The 25650-nt window shown below is 41.8% G+C and overlaps 2 protein-coding genes across 4 annotated transcripts in view; one reads left to right on the top strand and one right to left on the bottom strand.

Annotated features, from left to right (window-relative positions):
- The first annotated feature begins 827 nt into the window (after positions 1-827).
- LOC110155783 (trinucleotide repeat containing adaptor 6A) lies at positions 828-23349 on the top strand. 3 transcript variants are annotated; one of them, XM_020919949.2, is made up of 26 exons: positions 828-1020; positions 2747-2798; positions 6857-6940; positions 8164-8447; positions 8691-8738; positions 8978-10900; positions 10973-11132; positions 11218-11690; positions 11795-11926; positions 12008-12148; positions 12596-12778; positions 12856-13004; positions 13444-13521; positions 13593-13751; positions 14411-14530; positions 15041-15178; positions 15269-15358; positions 15473-15647; positions 15762-15890; positions 16203-16373; positions 16443-16583; positions 16686-16793; positions 17381-17611; positions 17692-17759; positions 17866-18005; positions 18148-23349. In XM_020919949.2, exons 5-26 carry the CDS (start codon positions 8693-8695, stop codon positions 18494-18496), a joined length of 5304 nt encoding a protein of 1767 aa, XP_020775608.2. In that variant the 5' UTR covers positions 828-1020; positions 2747-2798; positions 6857-6940; positions 8164-8447; positions 8691-8692; the 3' UTR covers positions 18497-23349. The 3 variants fall into 3 exon arrangements, with proteins under 3 accessions (XP_020775608.2, XP_020775609.2, XP_055008360.1); XM_020919950.2 differs by lacking the exon at positions 14411-14530; XM_055152385.1 differs by lacking the exon at positions 8691-8738.
- A 449-nt stretch (positions 23350-23798) lies between these two features.
- ndufab1b (NADH:ubiquinone oxidoreductase subunit AB1b) overlaps positions 23799-25650 on the bottom strand; it is a 6092-nt gene continuing 4240 nt past the window's right edge. The window contains exons 2-5 of the mRNA XM_055153085.1: positions 24778-24897; positions 24273-24360; positions 24088-24199; positions 23799-24010 (exon numbers count right to left, since the gene is read on the bottom strand). Coding sequence (XP_055009060.1) covers positions 24108-24199; positions 24273-24360; positions 24778-24897 — 300 coding nt within the window. The 3' untranslated portion in view covers positions 23799-24010; positions 24088-24107. The remainder of the gene's footprint in view (positions 24011-24087; positions 24200-24272; positions 24361-24777; positions 24898-25650) is intronic.

Here is a 25650-nt window from a genome sequence, read left to right on the forward strand (position 1 = left end):
TCTGCTATCTAAGTACTAGAATTGGTTGTTCTACTTAAAGGGCTTTTTTCTGATCTATGTTATGATGTGGTTTCATTATCAAAAACATACAAACCTGGAGTTGTGTTTTGTTTCATTCGCACAAAAGCTCTGCGTGTTTAGGCTTCTCTCAAACTCTTTTCCACCTTGTGATGTTTTTAAACTCTATACTTGACTAGAAAATACTGAACTAAAGGTAAAAGGTAGAAGTTAACCTGAAAATTAAAACTTCAAGACATCACAAGATCAAACAGAGCATTGTGAGCTTTGATTGAGTAAATTATTAATATTATTAAACATGTGAATGAAACAAAACACAATTCCAGGTATGTTTTTGAGAAGGCAACAACAACTCACAAGAGCCATGTATAATATGTATGTTATACATGTATAGGCCATGTATAATATGGAACCATTAACCATAATAGTGGGCTGTTCTGCATCAATATTTTTCTAGACAAATTGTGATGACTATAGTTGATTAGGCCCCCCACAGACCTCTTTAAATAGACTAATTAAAAAGCCTGCACTCATTCATAAGATGCTGTATTTTGATGTTGATATTTTACCAAAGCCAAAGCAAAGGAAAGGCATGTTTGCACCCACATTGCTGTTACTTTTCAGCATAGTAGCCAGTCTGTGACCTGCAGAGTTATCACTGAGACTCTGTATGCCCTCTTGTATGTTTTAAAAGAGTATCTTATAAGTCATTGAGTTAGATTTGTGATCGTTTCTGTCAGTCGCCAGAGGAAGTGGTGAGTGTGTTTCCTGCTCCGTCCCCCTTTCAAACACAAACCGTGTGGTGTGAATGCACTTGCAGTGAGAGGAGGGGAAAGCAGCGCTCCAGCGAAACAACCTCGGTCTGGCCAAATGCGAATGAAGAAAATGGCGATCATGCAGGACGAATGCCTCCCTTCGTAGATGCTGCAAACGCGTTCAAAAGTCTTTTAGCCTTACAGCCAGCTTTCGATTCCGCTCTGTTGCACTTTATACTTCAAAGAGGTGAGTTGGCTTTGCGCTGATTGATTGTAGAAATGTGAGTTACGATTGTCGCGTTTGTGTTCGGGCGTCTCGGCGCAGGAGACCGGGGACGGACAGCTTAACTCCCGTTGTTTAGCCACATCGAGACGGACCGCAAATAGTGCGCAGTCTCCATTAATGAAGATGTGGATCTATGCAAAGATAACACCAGCATTTAGCCTTTAGTTAGACTGACGCAAACCCGCACGCAGAGGGAAATAATGTGTTTATTGGTGACTAATCTTGTGCTAACGCCAACTGCAAGAACACTAGCTGCAAGTAACCTCCAGCTAACCAGCTGTGGCGGATTTTTGTTACCAGCGGGTACTGTGGTCCGCTGTCTTGAATTGCCATTGCATGTTTTACCCTGTATGCCTCAGTCTTGTCAGCTGCAGTATTTCTTTGCTTCATATCAAACCTGTTCTTAATGAGTTGTAGAAATCAGCAGTTGTGTAACTAGCTCTGTAACGCTAGCCTTGAGCTAATATTAGCAGTGATGCTAATTTGACTGCGCAGTTCAGCGGCGACAGCTTTCCTGCACTTACACGGTAAATATAAAGAATTTAAGAAAGCCAAATGTGCAGATGGATTAGACTGACTTATTAAAACAAATCTATCCGGTGTTAGACGTTTGGTGTGGATATTAAGTGGAGTTAAAAATGACAAGGGAGAGTTTAACGCCCTCTGTCGTCTCTGGGTGGTAATCTCTTAGTTACTTCGGTTTACCAAGTAGTGCCTTCAAAGTTTCTAACAGGGCAAATGATACGGGTTTTCTCCGGTTACTTTGCGCATTTCTCGCTTGATAAGAGCATGCAATTCGTATTTGATTAGCATCAGTAGAAATGATCAAGGATAAATCCAGGGAGATACGGAGAAGCCATGTTGGTTAAGCTGCAGGTCGGGCAACAGCTGAGATAATGGCCGATCAGGAGTGAGGCTGCCTCTGCTCTGGCTCTGGCTCTGACTCTGACCTGTGCCTGCTGCTCGGGTTGTGTCTTTATCGGCCTTTCTCACATTAACACTTCGTCAAGGCGCTCCGAAGGGCTTGAACTTCAGAGGACTGATAATGCACGTCTCTGTCAGCCCATACAACCTGCACTTCTACATACACCAGTCCAAATTCCTCTCATACACCTATTACTGGAAGTGCTTTTGAGAATTGACCTTGTATAAACTTTGAGGCAGGCAAACTGAATAAACCCTGCTCATTATTACCTGTTTTGATCTGTTCATCTTTATTGACAAGTCTTTAGTCGACTTCTTTAGTTGATTAGGGCCCAAAATTGTGCTTAAAAATCCATAAATCTGCATTAGTTATGATTTTACTTTAGCCTTGACTCAGTTTAGATTTAACATTTACATTTTAACTTCAAAATGTCTGTATTTAACTAGTAGAAGTCTGCAGATGATTAAACAATTGTGCAAGAAGAGCTCAGTTAAAATTAAAAACATTGGTTGTAAACTGTCATATAAGGGTATTAAAGTCATATATCTGCACTTTTGTGTCTAATTTAACATTACATCTAAAGATATGTTTCATGACATTTCTGTTGGATTGACACAATATTGCCTGAATCTTTATTATGATTCATTTTTTTGCCAATATCTCCTGCCTCTGTTACCTCTGAAGTTTTTATTCTCATGGTGAGGAATAATGAAATACACTTTTACAGTTGACCATCAACTAACTTTTGTGCCTTCTTTTCAGAGATTTGGAATTGAAAGCTGTTGCCACCAAAGAAACTAAAGCATCTTAACAGGTGAGTAATCGTACAAACAAAGACAAATTATCATTTTTCAGCCCATGATCAATACACATTTTTGCTACATGCTACAGGAACTGATGCAGTTTATTTTTTTTTCTAATTGAGAAACGTGTTTGTGTGTGTGACCTAGCGGGTTGTGGTTGGTTGTCCGTGGGTCAGGCAGACACAGGACAGGCCACTGTTTATGCTAGCACAGGCAGTTCCGTTTGAAGTGAATTGGAGGGTCTGGTTGGGCTCGCGTTGGTTGTGCTGAGTAAGCTGTGCTGTTTTAAAATGGCCAAATGAGACGCCGGTGTCCTCATGTTTTGTGTGTGCAGTGTTTGTGCAGCTCATTGTGTCCCATACAGTGGCTCTACATTCTACATGCGCACAGACAATGGAGCATCAGAGCGCAGGGCTTTCACTGGGGTCACATGCTTTACATGTTTAAGCTTTCCACAAAATAGCAACACATTACTTACTGAGTCCTGACTATGAGCACATTGTTGCTATTTTACTATTTACTTATAGATCAAATTAAATGTCTGTCAGTTGCTAGAATATTACATTTGTAATTGTGTCTCTATATCAACTTACAGCACAGTATGTATCTTTCTGGAGGTGGCACAGCTCCTGCATGATTCCATGAAAATAAAGTTAAAACCATACTATGGAAATACTCCATATAGAGTTATGTGTTTTATACAGTGCAGTGGAGTATTATAGTTAAAGGAACAACATTTCCATTGAAGCAAAGAGAAGGAGACCTTCCTCCAGGCCATAGGCCTCAGGATTTGTGGAGGTGCAATCCTGCTCTTGGTACCAACATGTTTTTGAACAAAATTAGTGTTTACTTTTTTTTTTTTAGTTACATCTTGTGCTTTTAAGGGAACACAATTTACTATTTTCTATCATATTCTAGACTGATGAGCATATTTATTTGGTAATTTCAACAGTAAAGCTATTGGTTATCCAAAAAATACTTAGATACTAAGCTTTACAAAAACCTAGTATTGAAAGATACTTGGATTGATCAGGTCTGGAAGATGTTATTATTTAGAGTAGACAATTACTTTATATTTTCTGAATTGTATTATCGTTATGGTATCAAAATTGTATTGAGCTTTTTCCTTCAAAATGGAATTTGAAACATTGGTATCATGACAACATTAATTCCCTAAAGTTTGAATAGTTGAATGGCAGAGTAACCTGTGTTATAAGAGGCACTCGTGCATGATCTGTGAGGAGGAAATGGTGCATGGGTTTGGATTGGGTTTAAAGATATTTCTCTATTTGCATGATTTTGGGTTGTCGTGGCACAGACATTTTCACATAGTATTTCACCTACAGATTAAATCATGCCTCCAGATCAGACTTTTATTGGAAATTATTTTATGATTTAATTTAAGAAATATTGGTATTTGCTGTCAAGGCCCACATAGCTACATGATGCACAACACCAAACTGAAAGTATTAAATTTGTTTATAAGGTGTGCTAAGCTGTTAGGCGACACCAGGCTGTGGGGCTGCAAAATGTAAGTAAAGTGTGCTATTGAAAATCTCAAAACAAACAAGAGCCCTGCTTCTGTCTTAAAATGGAAAAAGTAGTAGACATGACTAATAGTGGAATTAACTGTCCAGATTGGTGTTTTATCCACTTCACACAACTCCATATTTAGACTCGAGATATTTTAGGGTTGTATTCTCTTTTAAAGGCTGCACATGTACAGTCCGGTATGACAACGCCACGTAGGTATTATTGAGAACATTGGTTGGAATTCCAGAAGTGTAACAAATGCTGACACTAGTCGAGACTTGTCAAGTGTTAGACTCAAACCCAGCTAATATGGTTTGTTCAAAGCATATTTATTGAATGAAATAAACTAATTACTGCTTATTTAAGTGTAATATCTTCCTTGGAGTTAAAATTTTCCTTGTAACAGTAGGCTAAACATTGGACCACTGGCTCCAGATGATAAAGCAGTGAAATAAAGTTTGCTGTTCCTTTTGTTGCTGGTCCCTTTGCTCTTGTGACTCATGCCCCCCCTTTCTGTCAGCTGTAGCTGTCGGGGGATGGGTGAGTGTTGACCCATTCATAAACAGATGCTGTCCTCTGTGGATGTGTGCTCTCCAGGAGGCCCCATACTGTTGTTGTTGAACCCAGAGCCATCTGCTCAAGCACTTGATGGAGGAGGGTGGAGTGGTAAAAGTGTGAGGGGCCACCTGACTGGTGGTAGTGACACTACCTTTACCATTAACACTCATCAAGTTTAAAGGCACACAGACATCTGACCGCTTATCAACAAATTTTAAAAGGTCTTTGCCATCAGACAACTCTATCCTAATCCACATGCAGACCAAAGAAACAAATTGGTGCAAACTGGGGTTTACGAGACCTTCAGGGGCATCTGATAATTATGCATTATGGACCGCAACAGTCCCACATACTTCGAAGTCCGCTCCAGTACCGACAGTAAAATGTCCATACATTCTTCCAATAGACTTTTTTGAAAAATTTTAAGAATTTAAAGACATTACTGAGGCTAATCAGCTACTGATATCCAGATTGAACACGCGTTGTTTTAAGTTCAGAAAGCAAAACCCAGGATGCTCTATAACCTGCTAAGTTATTAAAACACTCTGAAGTTTCAGAAATGGATGTTTAGGGTTAGGTATACATAAAAGTATTGTGGTCAATAGTTACCACATAGTTACACTGAAGCAAGCTTTCATACTTTTAACATTGATTTTTGTTTTTTGAAAAGTCTGATAAAAATATACTTCTCAAACCGGGGGCAGTGCTCACTGTTGAGTCCCATAGCACTAATATGTTGCAGCTATAATTGCCAATAAAAATGGCTGTCATACATATATAATCACACTTTTGACAGAAATGGATAAGCAACTTTTAATTTATGTTGAGCATTTTAATTTCAGATCTGCTTTGTTGTTCATAGCACAAACACACTGAAGCTCCAGTAGTTTTTCACTTTCACATAGTGGACCAAAACAAAAACATGTGCTAGTGCTAGTCAGCGGTGAGGGACTGTAGTTAGTCATCGCTACTGATCTAAAACGAGTGAGTACTCGTCCAAACACATGTCTAATATTTTCTTGGCTGTTTTTTACTCTTCTGCAGGGAACGCCTCTTCTAAATTGAACTGTGCTGTTACATGTAGCGGCTTCTCCTGTGTTATCGTTGTTTTTGGGTTTACATCACTGGCACTGTAGGGCAGTTAAAACTGGCATTGTAGGGCATGCTACAACTTTAACAGATCTATAAAATAGTGCTAGTCTTTTTTTTTTTAACACATTAATACTGAAACTCCAAATCAACTGCCCTCTAAAACGGTATAGCAGAATGAGCCTTAGCCTTAGGTTAACATTTTGATCTGATCCTTGAAACATGTGTTTTTGTTCTTTTCAGTGCCCCTACAGTATAATATTCTCATAGTTTGGCCTTGCAGGCATGTATTGTTAAATCATCTTGTGGTCTGTCTGTATTTAGCCCAGGTGATGGTTGTGGCATAATCTCATTATTGGCTTAGAATAGAGTTTGCAGCTTTCACTTGCTAAATGGCACACCCACTGTGGCCACTGCTGCTAAACACATTAACAGAGGGGCTAAGTAACTAAGAGGGGTAACATTTTGTCATAATTCTTCCACTGACTTGATATTGGATTGATCTTTTACACACTTTATACTCATCAGATGCACTGCCAGAAGAAACACTGAGAAAGGTCGTTTCTGTGGGGACAGAGGTCTGTTGGCAATATGCACTGATGCTCTGTAGTACATCATTACCATAGAGAGTGACAGCATTTCCATACAACAAGTTATCAGGACATGTTGGCAGGATACATAATTATTTCTTTTTCTGTTTTCTTACCCTGCGTTGCAGAGGATTTGCAGAGCTCATAGCACTGCTTGCTGGACCAATGAGTGTACTACAACGTTTGACACCTTGAATAGTTTCTCGTGCTGTTTTTGTGTAAACAGAGCATGAGAGTGTAGCCTGTGAGTGCTGAAAGTGTTAAACACACAGTGGTAACAATGGTGCTTTTGCCCACAGGAAGCTCACCTTTAGAGGGACGGACTGTGCATGGAAGACGTGTGTGTGTCACGCAGACGGACGAGACACCAGACCTGACAAAAGGTAACCATCTTAATACAAGTTTACTGTGCTCACAAACCCTGCCCTTCTATTTCAGTAGTCTACTCCCTCCTTTGTTAAGATGCTAGCTTTTTACTGACATACTGTTAATGGGAATTGCATAGCCCATGATTCCAGCCAGTTGAAATTAAAACAAAATATTCTACTGAATCTCTTGAAATATTTGTAATTGGGAAAACAAAAGCTAAAGTGTCATGCTGTAATGGTTGTTTTGATTCTGTGCGATGTCCAGCAAGCCCCTCCCTCGTGACTTGCAGTGGGCCCTGTGCTTATCTGGCCGTGCACTCTCACTCATTTAACAATCTTATGTGCTGCATGTGCTTCAGGCTCTAGCCTTGCCATTCCAAGCCACACCTCCTTTTCCTCATCTGTCAAATATGGACATTTAGAAATTTAATGCAAAGTGCTTCTGTCTGTAACACCATTGTAGGACAGAGGGACGAATAGTCATGGACACATTACCTTAATTAACCCATGTACAAAGTATTGCCTTCACATAATCTAATCTAAAAGTGCTTAAGGTTTGAGATTCAGATAGTGTACTTGTTGAAAGCGGCGTCTGCATTCCTTTCGTCAGACTTTCGCTGTAGTCTACTGTTACATTTGACATCTGTCTCCACTCATCCTCCTGAAAGTTCACATTTGTAACAGGTTTTAGTTGTGTCCACATCTCTGGTCCCTGAGCCTCCCCCGTCCCCCCTTTGTAAGACGAGAACAGCCGCCCTGTGGCTGCCAGCTCCAGGGGACTCTATGAACACTAAGGTTGTGGGCAAAAGTGGAACAGACTGTACTCTGTACTCTGAACAAACCGCTACTTCAGTTGGAGGGATATAAAAGTGAATGGCTTGCTGCATGTGTAGAAATGTAAAGGGAATTTTTTGGCAATATTGAATAAAATATATTTTGAAAAAGTAGGTTAAATGTATAATTTAACAATGTCGAATTACAAAGGGTTTGTTTGGTCACCTATCATGTGGCCTATCGACTCCAGTGGCTGCTGTTTGAACTGAAATTGTATATTTTGGCACAGAGAGCTGAAGCACACAGTAACTGAACACATTTAAAGGCTCCGTGTAGTTAACATTGTTTTTTTACCTTAAATATTACTAAACCTTATAGAATAGTGCAGTATGTCTTTATTGATCCCAGAATAATGTAATGGTATATGTTAATGTTATTTTATTTTGATTTTTTTTTATTTCTAGTGCCAGAGCATACAAAGTCCAGAGAGCCCTGAACTGGAAGCCCACAGCCCTGTTGCACTCCTGACACCTCAGCACACACAAACATTTACACAGGGTTTGGTGGAAGTTGTGAGCGATGCCAAGGAGGCCTGACCAGCCCGCTGCCTGCTCTGCCCAGCTGTGCCCGTTCTCCACAGAGCCCTAAGACCGGCTCCTTATACAGACACCTTTACCTCCTGGTTCTACCCCATACAGGGGCGAGCGCTCGACCAGCACGGAGTCACATTTACAAACCACACTCACAGGTAGTGTACCACAGCTTTTTGAGTTTACTATCATTCACACATTTAAAGCTGTGATTAAGTAAACCATCATAGATTCATATTTCAGTCTTGTTTCCATGTCTCTGCATGTTTCACTAAAATTATATTCTAAATCTTTAATTTTGCATGTTACTTCCTCTTCTAACTGAACCTGTGTGGTCTGTCCTCTCTTATGTACGCTCAGCTCTAAGTCAGTCTGACAGACTTCCCTGTCTCTGTTTTCAGACATGGCTCCCATACGGGACTCCGTCAGCCACTCTCCTAATCAAACAGGTGACTACACAGAGCTTTGTTTAACACACCCCTCTTTCCACCCTCTGTCTCAGACACTGTTGCATTTTGCTAAACAAAGATATGCAAATAAGTTATGGTTGTGCTTCAATTTTTTCCCTTGCTTTCAATTCCTGTCTCTTCCCTGACCTCACGCTCTTCGTACTTCTTTTGTCCCGAAGCTGCAGTTTGTTTTTTTCTGTAAATGTAAACCCTTCTTCACTGTGACTTTATTGTTGCAGGGTTGGAGCATCCAGGCTTGGACTCGCAGTATGAGCCTTCTCCCTGGTCCTCTGGCTCTCCTTGCAGCACTGACAGCAACACCAACTGGAGCAAAGTCCTAGTGGACGGGAGTATTGATAAAGCCAACAGCTCGTCTGACTGGCCTCCCTCTTCCTCCTCATTTTCTTGCTCCTCTTCGTCCTCCTCTTCTGGATGTGGATCGGGGTCAGATCCGGAGCTGGCGTCAGAATGCATGGATGCAGACTGTAGTTCATCAGTGGGCTCAGATAAATGTGCTGATTCTGTGGCCACAGTGAAGATGATGTCAGCAAACACTTCCTCTTCTGTGGTGTGTACTAGCTCTGCTCCTCACCCCTCCTCTGGGACGTCTACCATGATGATCAGCGCCTCAGTCAATGGGGATGCCAATGGAAACAAGCTGGCATCCATTATTGGTGGAAGCAGTGCAAATGATACCATAACCAATAGTATTGGCAGCAATAATCTGGGTAACCACAACAAGCTTCTCAATAATAGTGGTGTATGGGGCAGTCAATCAGACAGTAATCTAATCACAGGTGGAAGTGCCCCATGCATCAATGGGGGGTTAAACCCACATGTGATGAAAATCAATGCCAATCACGGTGCCTGGCCTCAGGGTCGAGCCTCAAGCCCTGCATCACAGGACCAGCGCCCCCCTCAGGCTCCAGGAATCACTTCCAAGCAAAGTATTGCTCCTCAACAAGGCCCTGTGCTAGGATGGGGTGGCATGGCAGCTCCAGGCAACAAGATTGAAGATACTGAGACAAATAATGGTACAGCAAGCACCAAGGTGTTAGGCAGCAGTAGTGGAAATGGTGGTCAGTCTGCCAACCTTAACACTGAATCAAATGGACCAAATAACACTATTAAGATGAATACTACTACTACTACTACAACTACTAACACCATAATGACCTCTACTCAACCAAACTCTATTACATCTTCCCAGTTTATGGGGGATTGTTCCTGGGGTACCATTGGAGTCGGAACTGGGGCTCCGCTGGCCAATGGAAACCTCTCATCAGCCCCCCCGCCAACCCAAGCAGACCTGGGTGGTAAGGGGGCCTTTGGTACGCCTTGGGGTGCATCTACTTACCCTGGAGACAAGGGCCCCCAAAATGTAGACACTGTGAACCTCCAAAATCCCGCCTTAATGCAGGCTGGAAACCCTCAAATCTCCTCTGCTGCTTTTAAGAGTAATAATAACCACAATAACACTGGGGCCCCACGCTGGGACCAGGGACCTTCCAGTAACCCAGCCAACTCTCACAGTACCATGTCCTGGACTGGAGGATCAGCTGAGCACCCGGGGTCTATAGGCCAATCAGGAAGTGGAAACCAAAGTACAATGGGCCCACCCACTGGCATGCCCCGCCCCTGGGGAAGCAGTGCATCATCCTCTTCCTCTTGCTCCTCTTCTTCTTCCATGTCGAAGATGTCCCACGGAGAGTGGGGCTCTGCAACTCCATCCAACCCTCCCTCTGACAACCAGAAAGGAAACTCCAGCAATGGCTGGAAAAGCCTGGAAGACGATGCGATGGGCATGGGAAATGCAGCAGGGGGACATGGCTTAGGAGCTGGCACTGGAGGGTGGGGGCGCTCCGGTGGCAGTGAAGGAAGTGGGGAGAGCTCTGGAGGCAGGTCAAGTTCTGACAGAGATAACAGTTTAAAAGGAGGCAATCGAAGAAAGGGGGCCCAGACAGCAACTCTGATATCGGCTTTGACTCGTTCAAATGTGGATCCAAGGGTGCTGTCTAATGCTGGCTGGGGTCAGACTCCTGTACGACAGAACACTGCCTGGGATGTCAATTCTGCTCCAACTCACCAACAAGTCCCAAGAGAAGAGCAGAAGCATCCTGGTTGGGGAGCCGCACCACCAGCACCCTCGCAGACGTCTGCAGGTATTTTAAGTTACACTCTTTTCTCCCGGCAAATTATCTTGATCTTTCTAACATGATTGTGTTTGTCCACAGGCTGGGGCAATGCAACCCCTGAACCAGGCTGGGGGGAGCAAAGGTCCATGTCCACATGGGAAAACAAAACGTCAGGAAATGGAGGAAGCGGTCAGAGTGGCTGGGATGATGGCTCTAACAGCAGTAACACATGGAACAACAGCATGAACAAAGAAGAGGGGTAATTTTAGCCACAAATCATAACTCCATCTTTTAATCAGTTTGGTAGTTTAGCGCAGAAATAACTTTGAATGCTATATTTTTAGGTCTAACATGTGGAGCAATGCCCCCAAGCCTGTGCAGAGCTGGAATGGCAGTACCGGTGAAAGCTGGGGAAACAATGGAGAAGCTTCGAGGGCAGGGGCCAGTAATCACTGGGGGGATCCTCCAAAAGGAGCTGGCTCTATGGGCTGGGAGAGCGACAGTGACCGCTCTGGCTCTGGGTGCTGGAGTGAGCCAGGTCGAAACAACGCCAGCAGCAGTAACACCTGGGGCGGGAGTGGAGGATCTAACACCCCAGACCACAGCACTCCCAACCCTGGCTCCAACTGGGGTGAACCTGTCCACAAACCCAGTCCTATGAGTAAACATCAAGGCTGGGGAGAACCTATGAAGAACAACTCAAGCACACAGAACTGGGGAGAAACCACCTCCAAACCTCTCAACTCCTCCAACGAGTGGGGCAAGGGTCCAGAATCCAGCACATCTAGAGGGGGCCAAGGCACTAACAAGCCCTCAGGTACTCATCATTTATGAAGCTACTTGTTATATTATTGTTATGTGCTTTTATGTGATCAAACCTTAATTTTCAATCACTACACCTCTTTCATCTGAACTCTACAGGCTGGCTGGGTGGACCAATGCCTGCTGTTGGTCCAAAAGAGGAAATGGCGACAGGGTGGGAAGAGCCCTCTCCAGAATCTGTTCGCAGAAAAATGGAAATTGATGATGGAACGGCTGCATGGGGAGATCCAGGTAACACTCTGAGTGTGTAGTCTGATTACTTCTGCTGTTCACTTGTACACAAACGATATGTAACTGAGAATATGTATGTAGGTAAATACGGTGGTGGATCTGTGAACATGTGGAACAAGCCTGGTCAGACGGATCAAGATGGTCCCTCCACTCCCAACCAGAACCACAGCGCCATGCGCCCTCCACAGCCCATGCAGCCCCAGGAGAAGACCTCTGGGACAGGTATGTGGCTGCTTGACTTTTTATAAACGTAAACTGTATTACTCTTTTGTATCCGTAATAATAATTTGGAATGTGTGCGTGTAAAGACAAGTCCAGTTGAACAGTGTGTTCTTCAAGTGTGGTTATAATAATATACAGAGAATTAGCCATGCAAAACCAGTAGTGCAAAGCTTTAAATTGTTAATTCACAGAGCTTTCAGTGAAATTGAGCCTTTTTTTTTTTTACTTGAGTCAGCAGAGCCCTTACGCAGTCTCATGTGCTAGTAAGGTTTCCCTGGTCACTCAGCCATCAGCGACCCACCTCCACACTAAGTGAAACCTTTTGAACAAGTGCATTTGAAGGGGTGCAGACTTATTGCCATTTGCCTTTTTTGTGATTTGTTTATTTAAATAAAGCTTAGAAAGTAAAGCTGTAATTACATTTGTGTATTTTTTCCCCCTTATTAGGATGGGGTGACCCTTATCCTCCTCAGAAGGAATCTTCCACTTGGGGAGAGCCAGCTCCTCCTGTGCCTGTTAGTGTGGACAATGGCACATCTGCCTGGGGGAAGCCCATGGACACGTCTGGGTGGGAAGACTCTGGTCGAGATGGCAGAGAGGGCTCAGGATGGGGAAGCCAGCAGAAGTCTGGTATGTGGAGGACAGATCCAGAAGCTCAGCTGTCCAATGCGCTTTATTTCTTGATTTAACAAAGCATCTCCTTTCAGGCCCCAAACCCATGGGGACATGGGGAGGAGATGAGAGCAATACCTGGGACCAGGAAGAAGAGGTCGAGATCGGAATGTGGAATGACAGCCAGCAAGACACCCGGTCACATGACCAAAACACCTGGAACTACAAACAGAAAAACTCCAAGGTTAGAACCACAGTACAATATGCAAATACATCCTCCTGATGGTCACTGTAAGAACCTTTTTGGTACTAGTTTAGTAACCAGTCCTTATTTGACATGGGTACAGAGAAGGAACTACAGACCTACAGACACATTTTGGGACTTTTTCCCATTCATTCTCAGTTTACTCCAAAAATGTATTTCTTAATTTGTAAGTAGTAATTAACATTCTGTTCTGTATTTGTTTTTTTGCTTTTTTGAGCTCAACCCACCTGAAATAAATATTGAAATGTTGTATGCCATATAGATAATTTTAAAGCCATAGACTCACTTTCAGCCACTGTCTCTGTGTAAACGTGAGAATGGGAACCTGGGTGATTCTTCTGACTAAATAGGGACTTTGTCATGTTATGTGAAAGGCCTATAGAAACACAACTAATGTACATAATGGTTTGTGTTATAGATGAGTAAACCAGTTCCAAAACAAGACGAACCATGGATGAAGCCCTTTGTCAACCAGTTCAACAGCATGAGTTTCTCTGTGAGTACAAGGGTCTTATTGTGATCTCAGTGACTTGGATGAATGTCCTAATAGTGAGGGTGATATTGCAGAGAGAGTCGTCTGAAGAGCCCATGAAGCCTGGGATGATGCTGGACAAACGCATGGACATGGGCAGCATGGGGGACCTCAATGGAGTCATGGGGAAGAACCTTGGGTCTCGGCATCCGCTTCACAAAGACCCTATGGACCGCAGCCCTTATTTTGACAAGGTATGTCAGAAATGTACATGTATAACAGATTAAAGCAATGTCAAGCTCACTGTGAGAATAGTGCAAGTAGTTCTGTGAGTTGTTTTTCTTGCCCTCTAGTGCCCCTCAGTGGTTGTTCAACACACTACATCAGGGCTTTTCTGCCCAAATCTTATTTAAAGGGACATATGTTTGTGTTTAGTATTTCTTGATGTTGTAGCTACTGCTACTTTGTCTTGAGTCTTTGGCTTTTTTTGCTTGTCTATCTTTTCCTTTTCCAAAGTAACAGTTGGATTTTCTCCTCTCCCTCCTCTCCTTCTATGCTCTCTCGTGGCCTGCTTCTGCTTTGCGCCTGGCTTCTGCAGTTGTCCGTTTCACCATCAGCTTACAATAACTCAGCTTCTGATGAGCTCTCCTCCACCAATCAGTCCATGAGCTTTCCTAACACAAAGTCTGTCCAGTCTGTCTCTGCTCTTGACCCTGTGTCATCTCCTGCCCACTCTATCCCCGCCGCTGTACGCCAGGTGAGTTTAGGAGTTCTCTTAGGATATTTATGTGTTTGTTGTTTTAAAGTGCAATACCCAGTGACTCAATGTCAAGGGTAAACACAGTTTAACTCAAGAATTGGATTTTTAAAAAGTGTTAGATAATTCTGTGTGTGCGACTTTGTGTCTACTTAGAATGTAAAATCCTTGATGGGTGGCAGCAGCGTAGCACAGGGCAGAGGTGGTCCTCACGCCCAGGTTCCTCCTCAACACAGCCTTCGTAACCAAGTGCCTCCACCCATCCTACCCTCTCAGGTAGCACACTACCAGAGAATATTATGGCTGGGTTATATTCATTTGCCTATTTTTAACTGCTTGTTTGATGTTTATGTAGTTTTAAGATATTATATTTTTACTATTTCCACTATTCATATTTAGTTGATGGTCAGGTTGTGTGATCACTGACCACCAGCCTGGCTCAGCCTCACTCCATGTATCTACTGTTTGTATCAGTTTTGATTTCAAACAGGCAATCCCCAGAGCTGTTACAAACAAGCTTATTATTTATCTGCTTTGTTTACATTGAACACATGGAACTTGAAACAATTTCATTGTAGTCCCATAAGACATCTAAATTGTTAAGGAAAAAGTGCTCAGCAGTTTGCGATCTCACATGTGTCAGAGCTATAAGATGAAACGCTTATAATACTAAAACTCTTGACAGAATCCTCTGGGAAAGGCTGGGGGTTTCTACACACCTAGCTCCTTGGCTAGCTAGGCTAGCTGACCACCTTTGGTATTTAAACCTTTGTCTTATGCGTTTAGGTCCCTCCATCTCTGTTGAAGTACCCAGGAGGCAATGGAGGCTTGAACCCATTGCTGGGCCCTCAGCAGGTGGCTATGCTCAACCAGATCTCTCAGTTCAACCAGCTGTCACAGCTTAACCATATCAACCACTTACAGGTAAAGGCAATGTGCAACATCTCCTATTTTCTCTGTGACAGAGATGTGAATTGTATTTGTCCTTTTCTCACCTGTGTGGTCTCTGTGCAGCGCCTCCTTCTCCAGCAACAGCAGCAGCAGCAGCAGCAGCAGAAGGCTCAGACTCAGAGGGCTATGGCTGTGGGACGGCCATCTGAACAGGTCAGCCTTTTATACTATAAAGCTATTTAGACCTGTTTGTCTTGTGGGAGGCTTGGGGCTTGTCCTAGTTTACATCCTCAGAACAAGTGTTTGACATGTGTTCTCTGTGGTTAGGTCCGTCCAATTGGCTCCTCTCCACTGATGATGCAGCCTCCACGACACTTGGATTCCTCTTTTATGAAACAGCCCCCACCAATGAAGCCGTACCTGGACAATTACTTTTCTCACAACAACCCTGACATGCAGAAGGATACGGCTCCTCTTGGACCCTTCGGCAACTTCCCTTTAAGTATGTTTGATCATTTGTGCTCTGTTGTAGGTTTTGAGCAAAAATTATCTAAAAGTGAGAGCGCAAATGCATGTATTTGCTTTTGTGACCTAATTATGTGTATGGTGTCTTTAGGTGTGAACTCAAACCTGAATGTACCCATGGACATGGGTGGTAGTGGATCCCTAAACTACAAAGAGCCGCCCCAGTCCAGACTGAAGAAGCTGTGGGCCACTGACCCTCTGGAGCAGAACAGCAAACCTGGTACAAAGATAATTTAGTGCCTTAAACATATAGTCCAAGATCCTCCTCCTGTCAAATGTCTGAGATTTTAGAGTGCTGTTAGCAGGCTAGAAGTTTTTAGCCTTTCTGTAAGGAAACACAGGTTTTTCTCCCCCGAAAGTTTTTAAACGTTCTAATAAAGTGTAAGGGGGAATGAGTTGCCAAACTACTGTAGCCAATTCAAAATGTTAATGGTCTGATTTAAACTTATTGATATAATATATCAATAATATATAATATTGATATTGATTATTGATGAGTTTGCTAAATTGCGTTTTACTTTTCACCCCATAGGTGCTATGTCTTCTGGGTTGCGTCTGGAAGACTCTCCCTTCTATGACTTCCTGTCCCCTGGCCCTTCTCCACTGAGTCCTCCTGGCCAATCTTTAGGCTCAGTGGGTGATAGCTGGCCCCCTCGTGCCAACTCTCCCCCGCCCCATGGAACCACTGGCACATGGCCACCAGGTAATCAGTATCACAAGGAAAAGAAGAGAGGTGGTTGTCTTTGAGTACTTACAAGATCTGTGATTGTAGAGTTTCGGCCTGGTGAGCCTTGGAAAGGTTACCCAAACATTGACCCTCAGACTGACCCCCATCTGACCCCTGGAAGTGTCATCAACAATCTTTCCATCAACACCGTCCGCGACACAGACCACCTCAGGGACAGGAACAACGGTAGGCCACTAACAATGGCATAACCTGGTCTTTGCTGGAAAGCCCACAAGAAAGGAGCATTTGTGTTTTACAGCCACCACTAAACAGTGTTTTTTCCTTCAGGGCCATCCTCATCACTGAACACCACGATGCCTTCTAATAGTGCCTGGCCATCCATTCGTGCCTCCAGCCACAGCAGCTCCCTCACCAGTACAGCACAAAGCACTTCAGGTTTGTTTCTTTTGACTTTTATTCAACTAGTTTCAATCATTCAGTCGTTGACACACAATTCAAATTAAAGTAAAAAAAATAGCTAAATACAGTCAAAGTAATATGTACAGTATTTTAAATGCACACAGTCTAATCTCCTTTTTACAAAAGCAGTGACCACAATATTTAAGTAAACTTCCTTGAGCTTATCTCAGGACATACTTGAACTTGTACAACATTTCATGTATGTTTTGTACAGTTAATAATAAGAATTATAATACAGCACAAGTTCCTCTCTCAATACTTTTTGGAGTCTTTAAATGTGGCCTGCAAAATTACGTCAATGGAAAGTTGTTAGCACAAAGATATAACAAGTAGTGGTGATGAATCTAATCACCACAGTTGTGCAAGATTTGACCCTTGTAAACATAATAACTACTACAGAATTACTTGGACATGGGCAGCAAATATGACATAATAAATTCCACCAAAAATAACACCTAAAAAACTAAGCAAGATTAAAAAACTAAGCAAGGTTTCTAGTAAAATCTGCCGCACTATAAGATTTTACCTAATTTTTCATAAATGTGTTTTTTTTTTCCTTACAGCCAGACCCGCTGACTCGAAATGGTCTCCTGGTGGTAGTTCTGTGTCCAACACCTCCCTCGCCCATGAGCTGTGGAAGGTGCCCCTGCCTTCTAAAGGACTGTCTGTGGCAGCCCCCTCCAGACCCCCTCCTGGCCTCACCACCCAGAAGCCCAGTTCCAGCTCCTCAGGCTGGGACAGTTCTTCGCTAAGGTTGGGTGGATGGAGCCCCACAGAGTCCAGATTCACTCCTGGTCAGGACCAAACTCTTACGACTTGTCATTCATTTCATCTCCCATTTGAACCCAGTTAATTTAAGTAGTTGTTTTTGCAGGTTCCAGCTGGAGTGACAGCAGCTCAGGGAGAACCCAGTGGCTCGTTCTGAAAAATCTCACACCTCAGGTACCTGCTTGTTATATACTACTTGTGTCGTAGACATATAAGAAACTTTTAAACAATATACTCTTCACGTATGCTAACTTGTTTCACTTTTTTGCTCTGTCATTAGATTGATGGCTCTACCCTGAAGACCTTGTGCATGCAGCATGGCCCATTAGACACATTCCACCTCAATCTGCCACATGGGAACGCCGTGGTCTGTTACCGCTCCAAGGAGGAGGCTGCCAAGGCTCAGAAGAGCTTGCACATGTAAGGTCTTATGTTACACCTGTGAGGGTTGCCTTCATTTAAATCCAAATGTATTTAAAATGTAATGCACATGGGCATTTCCGGTGTATCTACCTTGCAGTTAGATTCAACATTCACTGTATTCCTGCACACTTTTTTCCAGGTGTGTTTTGGGGAACACCACCATCCTGGCTGACATAGCCACAGAGGAGGAAATCAAAGGTTTCTTTGCACAAGGGCAGACACTGGCCACTCCCTCCTCTGGTTGGCAGGCCATTGGCTCCTCTCAGAGCCGAATGGAGCAGTCTCACCCCTTTCCCAGCCGTGCAGTTGAACCAAACCAGTGGAACAGCAGCGATCTCCACAGCACCTCCCTCTGGGGAGGGCCCAATTATTCCAGTGGCCTGTGGGGCAGCGCCTCTGGCACCGAGGCTGGAAGGATGAGCAGTCCTTCTCCAATCAGCTCCTTCCTCCCGGTGGATCACCTCACAGGTGCTGGGGATTCCATGTGAACCATCTGTCAATCAAACCATCTGGGGGAGGGTTAGTACAAAAATCAACTGAAGAAAAGTTCTTAAATGTAGTTCTAAATGCAATGGCACTAGTTGGACTCTTACAAGATATTCAACAAAGCGGGGTTACCCCTGTGGAAAACAAGTTACGTTTCTCTCTGCACATAAGTCCACTTTGTTTTAGCCCAAAAACATATCAGTCAAAATACTTGAATCATGCAGGCCAATTCTATAATGTGAATGGATGGATATTTGCTTCCAGGTAGTGCTCTTTCAGACCGAAAAAAGCTTCAATCGAGCTCATTATTATTAATATTATTATTATATATTTTTGTTTCATTTGTCATGTTTATTACAATTCCAATTCTTTAATTTTAAATTTTCTTTTTGTTTTATTTTTTGCATTCGTTTGCCGACAATGTTGGAGTATGAGCTTTTTAACTTTGCACTGAATGTGTGTGTTTTTTTTTTCTTGGTATATATAATCTGCAATATAGAGGGAGCAGCCAGTTTTTCCAGTGTAGCTGTTTACTCATTGAGGTCCTCACCATATGTATGAACGTATGTGTGCACACAAGTGTGTGTGGAAGTACTTGGTGTGTGTGAGTGTGTGAGTGTGTGAGTGTACGCTCCTCTCTGCCTTGGCACGCCTACCTTACTGCGATGTTGTGGAGTTCAAGATCAACAGATCAGATTATCTGCTGATAGTTTAAGTGACATTAAAAAGTATTGCACCTATCTTGATTTTAAAACTAAAGAACGTCGAGCTCTGCAGTGCAAAGGACTGTAGCCACAGCTGGGACTAGCAAGCCCTGTCTGCCTAATGTAGGAGGCAGGGCCCATCTAGCAAGCCCCTTGGCCGCTAAGTGGCAGGGGGAACAGCACTTTCAGAATAGGCTTTCAATGTTTTGGAGGTGCCACACCGCAACCTCTTGTTTACAAGACTTAGGAGGCGAAAAGTGTGTTCATTCTTCATTTTAATGAAACATAAAATACATAAACTTGTACAAAAATAAATAAAATACAAAGATAAAAAAAAAAACACAAAATATTTAAAAATACAAAAAACATATTGAGGATGAAGACAATGCTTTGTAACTCTGGGAATTCGGATCAGTGTTTTTGGCCATGGCGTTGGTTATTTGAACTATTCCTCTTTGTCTGCTAAAATAACCAGCAGTGGTTCTCAGGAAATTAAGCCAGTTTTCCCCCTTTGTAGTTGAACAAAACTACTACTCCTTGTAGGAAAAGAAAATCCAACTTCTAGCACTGAAAAACCATGTATAGGTCTGTTTTTTCCTTCTGCCAAATAACTGCTTTAAGCTGGAGAAGCTCATCACATGCTTTGAATATGCTGTCTACTGGAGGCTGACCACCTCCGCTCCCCTGATCCAAGAATCACAAGTGGGGAGTGTTTATTGTATGCCTGTGTGACTGTCAGTGGAATTGTTTAGTCTTGTTGGACTTGTAAACCATGAGAAAGGCAAATCTATATCTATGCATACTGTAACCTCTCGTAAAGGCCTATGAGAGGCTTTTTTTTCTCCATATCTCACAATGTTTTAACAATTTCATTAAGTACAACAAAAATGCTTTTTTTATTGCTCTCATTGCCACAAATGTGTTCAGAGAAATGTTAAAGTTAAAAAGTACAAAAAAAAAAAATTGAAGAGGATATTTTAACAGTGCAAAAGTCGTCCACATTTCATTGCCTTGATCCTAACTGTGTCCGAAGATGCAACAAGTCAAGTGGCTTCTACCTGTTTACAAATAGATTATGATTGTATTGTTGTACTGTTTTTTTTTTTTTTTTTTTTTTTTTTTTTTCCTTTTTGGGGGGGAGGGGGGTACTCATCTGAAGTTCCTGAATTGTGTTTTGAATAAGTTCTACTGCTGGAGTGTGTGTGACTTAATGTTGTGAATGTAATCCACTTTTCTTTTTTTTTTCGTGGCAAAAAATACAATTGTGAATACTAGATTTGGTTACTATAATGCACAATTGTGGGAATACCCAAATCGTCAGAGTACATGAACAATATGTCAGCATTAGCAAAGCCATGGACCTTAATTATTTCCACATCTTTGTTAAGTGTGCACATTTCCCTCCCCGTAACAGAAAAATACCCAAGTTTCGATTTCAGAAATACTGCAGCTGTTAGCATTTGTTGTGTTTTGTAAGTTAAATCTTGTAAATTAATTTAAATATGTAGTGAGACAAACCCTTAAGTATTAGCCAGATTTGACATTGGTGCGTGCCAGTATTGAACTGCTCTCTACCAAATACTTCAATCATACAGAATGAATAGTTTACTTAATTCCAGATTTCTTTTGCTTAAACTATATATTTGTGTAATGTTTTGTCTTGTTTTAACTAATGTTGTCAAGTGGAACAGTCAAACTTTTTTTTTTTTTTTTTTTGAGTAACTTAGTTGACAAATAGAACTGAGGAGCCTTGGATTTTTGCACTTGGTTGGATGGATGGTTGGATGGACAGCGTAATGAGTTTCCAGGAGGGTTGCAAGTTGTGCGTTTGTGCGATTGTGTGAGTGCGTGTGTGTGTTGTGACAGGGTAAAGCGTGTCCATTGACAGTGTTTTCCATGACTGTGAGATGTAGTTGGTGCTCAGTTGGTCCCATTTTAGGTTTACTTCCTGTTTACGGACCGGCCAGTCAGCAGTGACCTTGTGCTTGAACCAGGTCAGAATGTAGCTGCAAACGGTTAATCGATTTTACTTAGCCTTGATCAGCCTCAGTATAAGAAGAAAAAAAAAACATTAGATAAAGCAACTACTGCTGAATGTTGCAATTTTAAGTATTCAACTACTGTATTATGCCAGATTGCTTGTGGCCTGAGCGTGACTGAATAAGGGGATGGTTGCTGTTGACTCGCAGGTTTTTTTTTTTTTTTTTTTAAGGTGATTGGCTGCTTTATCCTGGCTTTTCAGGGACTTACACTAGTTTGCTAGCTTCAGGCCTCCTTTTCCAAAACCCTAAGCTAACTACTGAAGAGGAGCCGAAAAACTGACAGGGTTAAGTTCACCTGTAAAGTCAATATTCCTCTTCAGCGCTCACTTAAATAATAGTTCACTTTATTCGTTGGGGTTCTGGCAGTACATATCTTAAGGCACAGATCTGGGTGCCTGTTTTGGCCTCATTCTTAGAAGCATTAGTGGGCTGACAGTGCCCAGGCCAGGCGCTCAGGAGGCAGTGTTGGTCTTGTGTAGGAGAAGGGACAAAGACATCGAACACACCTGTGAGACACTTTGATGTTACTGTTCATGTTCCCAGGATGTTTGTTTTCTCCAATCTACTTTGTGTGTGTTTGTGGAAGAATCAGCTGTGTGTGTGTGTGCGTTTGTGTGAATGCGGAACATATGCCAAATCAAGGAGTGAAGGTGACAGGGAAGGAAAGGGATTGCGTTTTTCCTTGTTGTTTATGTGCGTGTTTCTGTATTTAAAAAGCTGGACAATGCTAATGCTTGAAGAAATATGTAATTTGCGAAAGGATGGTGAGAGAAAAACCACCATGAGCAATGTACAATCCCCAGGGCTGCCAAGCAGCTTCCCGCCAGGGCCAGAAGAGGGGAGGCAGGAGGGTACAGGGAAGCTGACTGGTGACACTCTACTACTTTGAATATTTAAGAAAAATGTGACTTTTTCCTCTAAACTTTCCTGTGAGCATATTGTATCATTACTTGTACACCTGACTGCTCCTACTGTTGAACAAAAGTGCTAAGGCTTTTTTTTACTTTACACACAAAAAGAAAAAAAAAAATCACAAAACCACAAAAATAATAGAAAAACTGTGATAATCTGCTGTTTTTAATTTCACATTTAGTGTATATATACACACAAACCCTGAAAAGCTTTAGTCTAACCAGCACAAAGATTTGGGTGGTGTGGGTGGGACTTTGGGGTGGTAAAGATGGGGGTGGGGTTGCTCAGAGAGACTATGCAGTGGAGTGTTAAACCCAAGATTCCATATCTACCTTGGGTTTTGCTTTCTTGTCTCAAAATATTTCCCCATAAATTTGAGAAAGCAGTTGGAAATCCCAACAATATTCCTCAAACATGTGCCATTATTGAATCGTGCTACTAGTACCACAACTAATAATGAAAAACCTTTATTACTTAGCAGCCATTGGGCCAGTTGTAGCAGAGGTGAAGGAGAGGTTAGGTTTATTTCTTTACTTTCACAGCTTGTCTTCTCCATGTCGAGAGGAATGAGGCCGGTGAAACTGCAGATTTTACACAAGTACACTTTTATAGAGATTCTATTAACTCTGTGTGTAGTTTGATCACCTGTAAACCTATTATGCACATAGCTTTGGGAGACTGTTGAAACTATATAATATATATGAATATAAACATATGTCTATAATCCATGAAAGGAAGTTTTTCCTGTAAACGGAAACACTTTTTTTTAATTTTCAAATGTCTTCCTGGGGTCATCATCGGATTTTATCTTAAACTTTAGGGGAACTGCACTTTTTGAAGGACAATCTTATTTGTATGGGTATAAATTTGACAAATTAAGAAGTGACATATTACAAGGTATAGAAAACCAACTCCAGTGTGCTCCAATAATGAATGTCTACTCTGATGCTGTCTGTATGTGTTTGGTTCATTTAACTTTTTATTCTTTTGTTGCTTGGTTTGTTCTGTATTTTTCTTTTCTGATTTTAGTGCTCTTAAGAGAATCTGTACTAAGGTGTAGACTAGTAGGTTGTAGGTCTTCTGTTGACTGTACTCTGTACACTGATTACTGTTTGTAACCCTCTGGCTCCCACAGCCAGCATACAAAGCTGTATAACCTGGGTACAACCCTCAATAAAAGACTAACAATTATACAAACCGGTCTGTCAATCACTGTTGTACATCACTCTCTAAATATCTTTACAGATCAATTAGCTTAACATCTGAGTTGGTATTTTTTAACAATGAACTTGCACAGTGCAGCTTTCTGATGGTGGGTCGGCCACCTGCTTCTGTCCACATAGAAGTTATTGCTTTGCTGGGAATATTTCACAATATAGCATTAAACTTACCATGGAGACAAGCAGGTGCTGCCACCTGGTCTTTCAAGAAGCTCACAGTAAGAATCCTAGTTATTGCTTAAATACAAAACCTGTAATTAAACAATGCATGTAAGTGTTTTTCACATTAACATTCTGGGCAGAGCAAGAAAATCTAGAAGCTCGTGGTGGATGCCCCACCAGGAAAGTATAAAAATTGTTGTGCCTTTAACTGGTACAAGGATTAAAGTAAAGTTCAAGCAAAAATATCTACAATAAATACAACAGTGAAACCATGGGGTACTTTATTGATCAGTTTGTGAAATAACATCTGAAATATCAAGCTTCACAGACTCTTTTGAAGCACATGTCATTTAAATACGCAGCTTCAACAGCTGACACAAGTGGTGATGCATGGGACGCGTCGCAGAGATGTGAGAAAAAGTTCAGTTCACTTCATAAGTACTTGTCTCTATGCTGAATCACAATAGAAGTCTCCCCTAAAAGATGAATACAAATTTGTACTATTAAAAGATAAACATATGACTTAATAGCAGAACCACAAAACAAGACTTGCCTCTTGAAACAATATAAACATTATTCATAAATGTCCTTTTTGTCTGCAATATATTGTACAATTTCCTCAGGAGTCATCAATTTCTCTGCTTCCGCATCTGGAATCTCAAACCCTAAAAGTAAAAAGAATGATAAAACTTGTCACGTGCTGGCAAACATCTTAACGTAGTATAGTTATTAATTTACCAAACTCATCTTCCATCGCCATGATGATCTCAACCTGATCCAGACTGTCCAGACCCAGGTCTTTCATGAAGTGGGAAGATGCCTTTAGCTGAAAGACAAAATTCAAACTTCAGCAGCTTATACAAACTATACTGAATGTTTTTGTTTTGTTCGTTTTGTTTTTTTTAAATAAACTGCACGTTTCAAAAATATTTTACTAATTAGATTTGATTTAATCTGACATTTGAGTATAAATAGGTATAAAACAAAAAAATGGAAGTCAAATGTATGTAGACTCCAGATGTGGCATGTCAGACATGCTACTAGTGAAGTCAGCTAGTGAAAACATTGAGACCAGGATGCTGAAATGTGCCTACAGGACCAAAAGAGTGATTTATGGATCTAGGATCTAGTAAGAGAGGATGCAAATTATTAGCCAAGGCAACCCCTCAAAGGGGAATAGTAGAAAGGATGAGAACAATAGTGTATTACAGCTCTAAATTGGAAATTTTACATTTTCTCTTACCTTCTCTGGGTTGATCTTGTCATAGAGTTTGAGCACATACAAAACCCTGTCTCTTATGCTCTCAAAGGTAAGAGGAGGTAGGTCCCCATACCGTCTGCAGGACACACTCAGTGAGGAGATCTATGGAAAGGAAGGTATAGTTAGAGAACAAACATATGAACAAAGGTACAACACTGTATTGGTATGTCACTCACTATACATATGTTCATGTGCAAAACTGAACTAGTCACATGGGCGCATGTCCACTATGCAATATTTGCTACAGAGGTGAGAATACTATGCGTAAAAGACTGCACCAAGTCCTTATTTTGCAAGTCTCAAGCCTTTGACCTCAAGTCCAAGTGAAGTCCCAAGTCAATGGCCAACAAGTCTAAGTCTAATGTTTTGAGTTTCATGTCCTTTCTAGTATTTTTATTATTTTATAGGATTTTGATCCATAGTGTGTCTTACAAATAAAGTGGGTAGGAGCATTTTACAGTTTGTTCAGGTAAAAAGAGAAAACCAATTTATAAATGCATTTATTTTCTTGAGAAGCATCAAGTCGTCTCAAGTCACAGGGCTCCAAGTCAAGCTCAGAGCAATTGGCATTCAAGTCCAAGTCGAGTGCCAAGTCGTGGGACATTTTATAAAGTCAAATCTCAAGTCTTCAAAATAATGATTTAAGTCCAACACACGAGCAGTAAGTTTCCACCGATGCCATGTGTGACAAAACTACCATGTCTCAGTGCAGATGTGAACTCAGTCAAACTTTGCTAGCAAGCTAAGCACCACCATAAACACGAAATGCCTTTGAAACCTCGAATCAAAACGCGTTTCATTCACTAGAGACAAAATATGAGACGTGCACAGTGTCTTCGCCTCTAAAGTGATGGG

The sequence above is a fragment of the Boleophthalmus pectinirostris genome, unplaced genomic scaffold, assembly GCF_026225935.1.
Source record: "Boleophthalmus pectinirostris isolate CB_2022bp ecotype Guang Dong unplaced genomic scaffold, ASM2622593v1 HiC_scaffold_17, whole genome shotgun sequence".
NCBI classification, from domain to species: Eukaryota; Metazoa; Chordata; class Actinopteri; order Gobiiformes; family Gobiidae; genus Boleophthalmus; species Boleophthalmus pectinirostris.

Coding starts and splice junctions, on each gene's coding strand:
- LOC110155783 (XM_020919949.2), top strand. CDS start 8,693: ATGGCTCCCATACGGGACTCCGTCAGCCACTCTCCTAATCAAACAG. Junction 11,133..11,217: donor AGCATGAACAAAGAAGAGGG/GTAATTTTAGCC, acceptor CTATATTTTTAG/GTCTAACATGTGGAGCAATG. Junction 14,531..15,040: donor CACCCATCCTACCCTCTCAG/GTAGCACACTAC, acceptor TTATGCGTTTAG/GTCCCTCCATCTCTGTTGAA.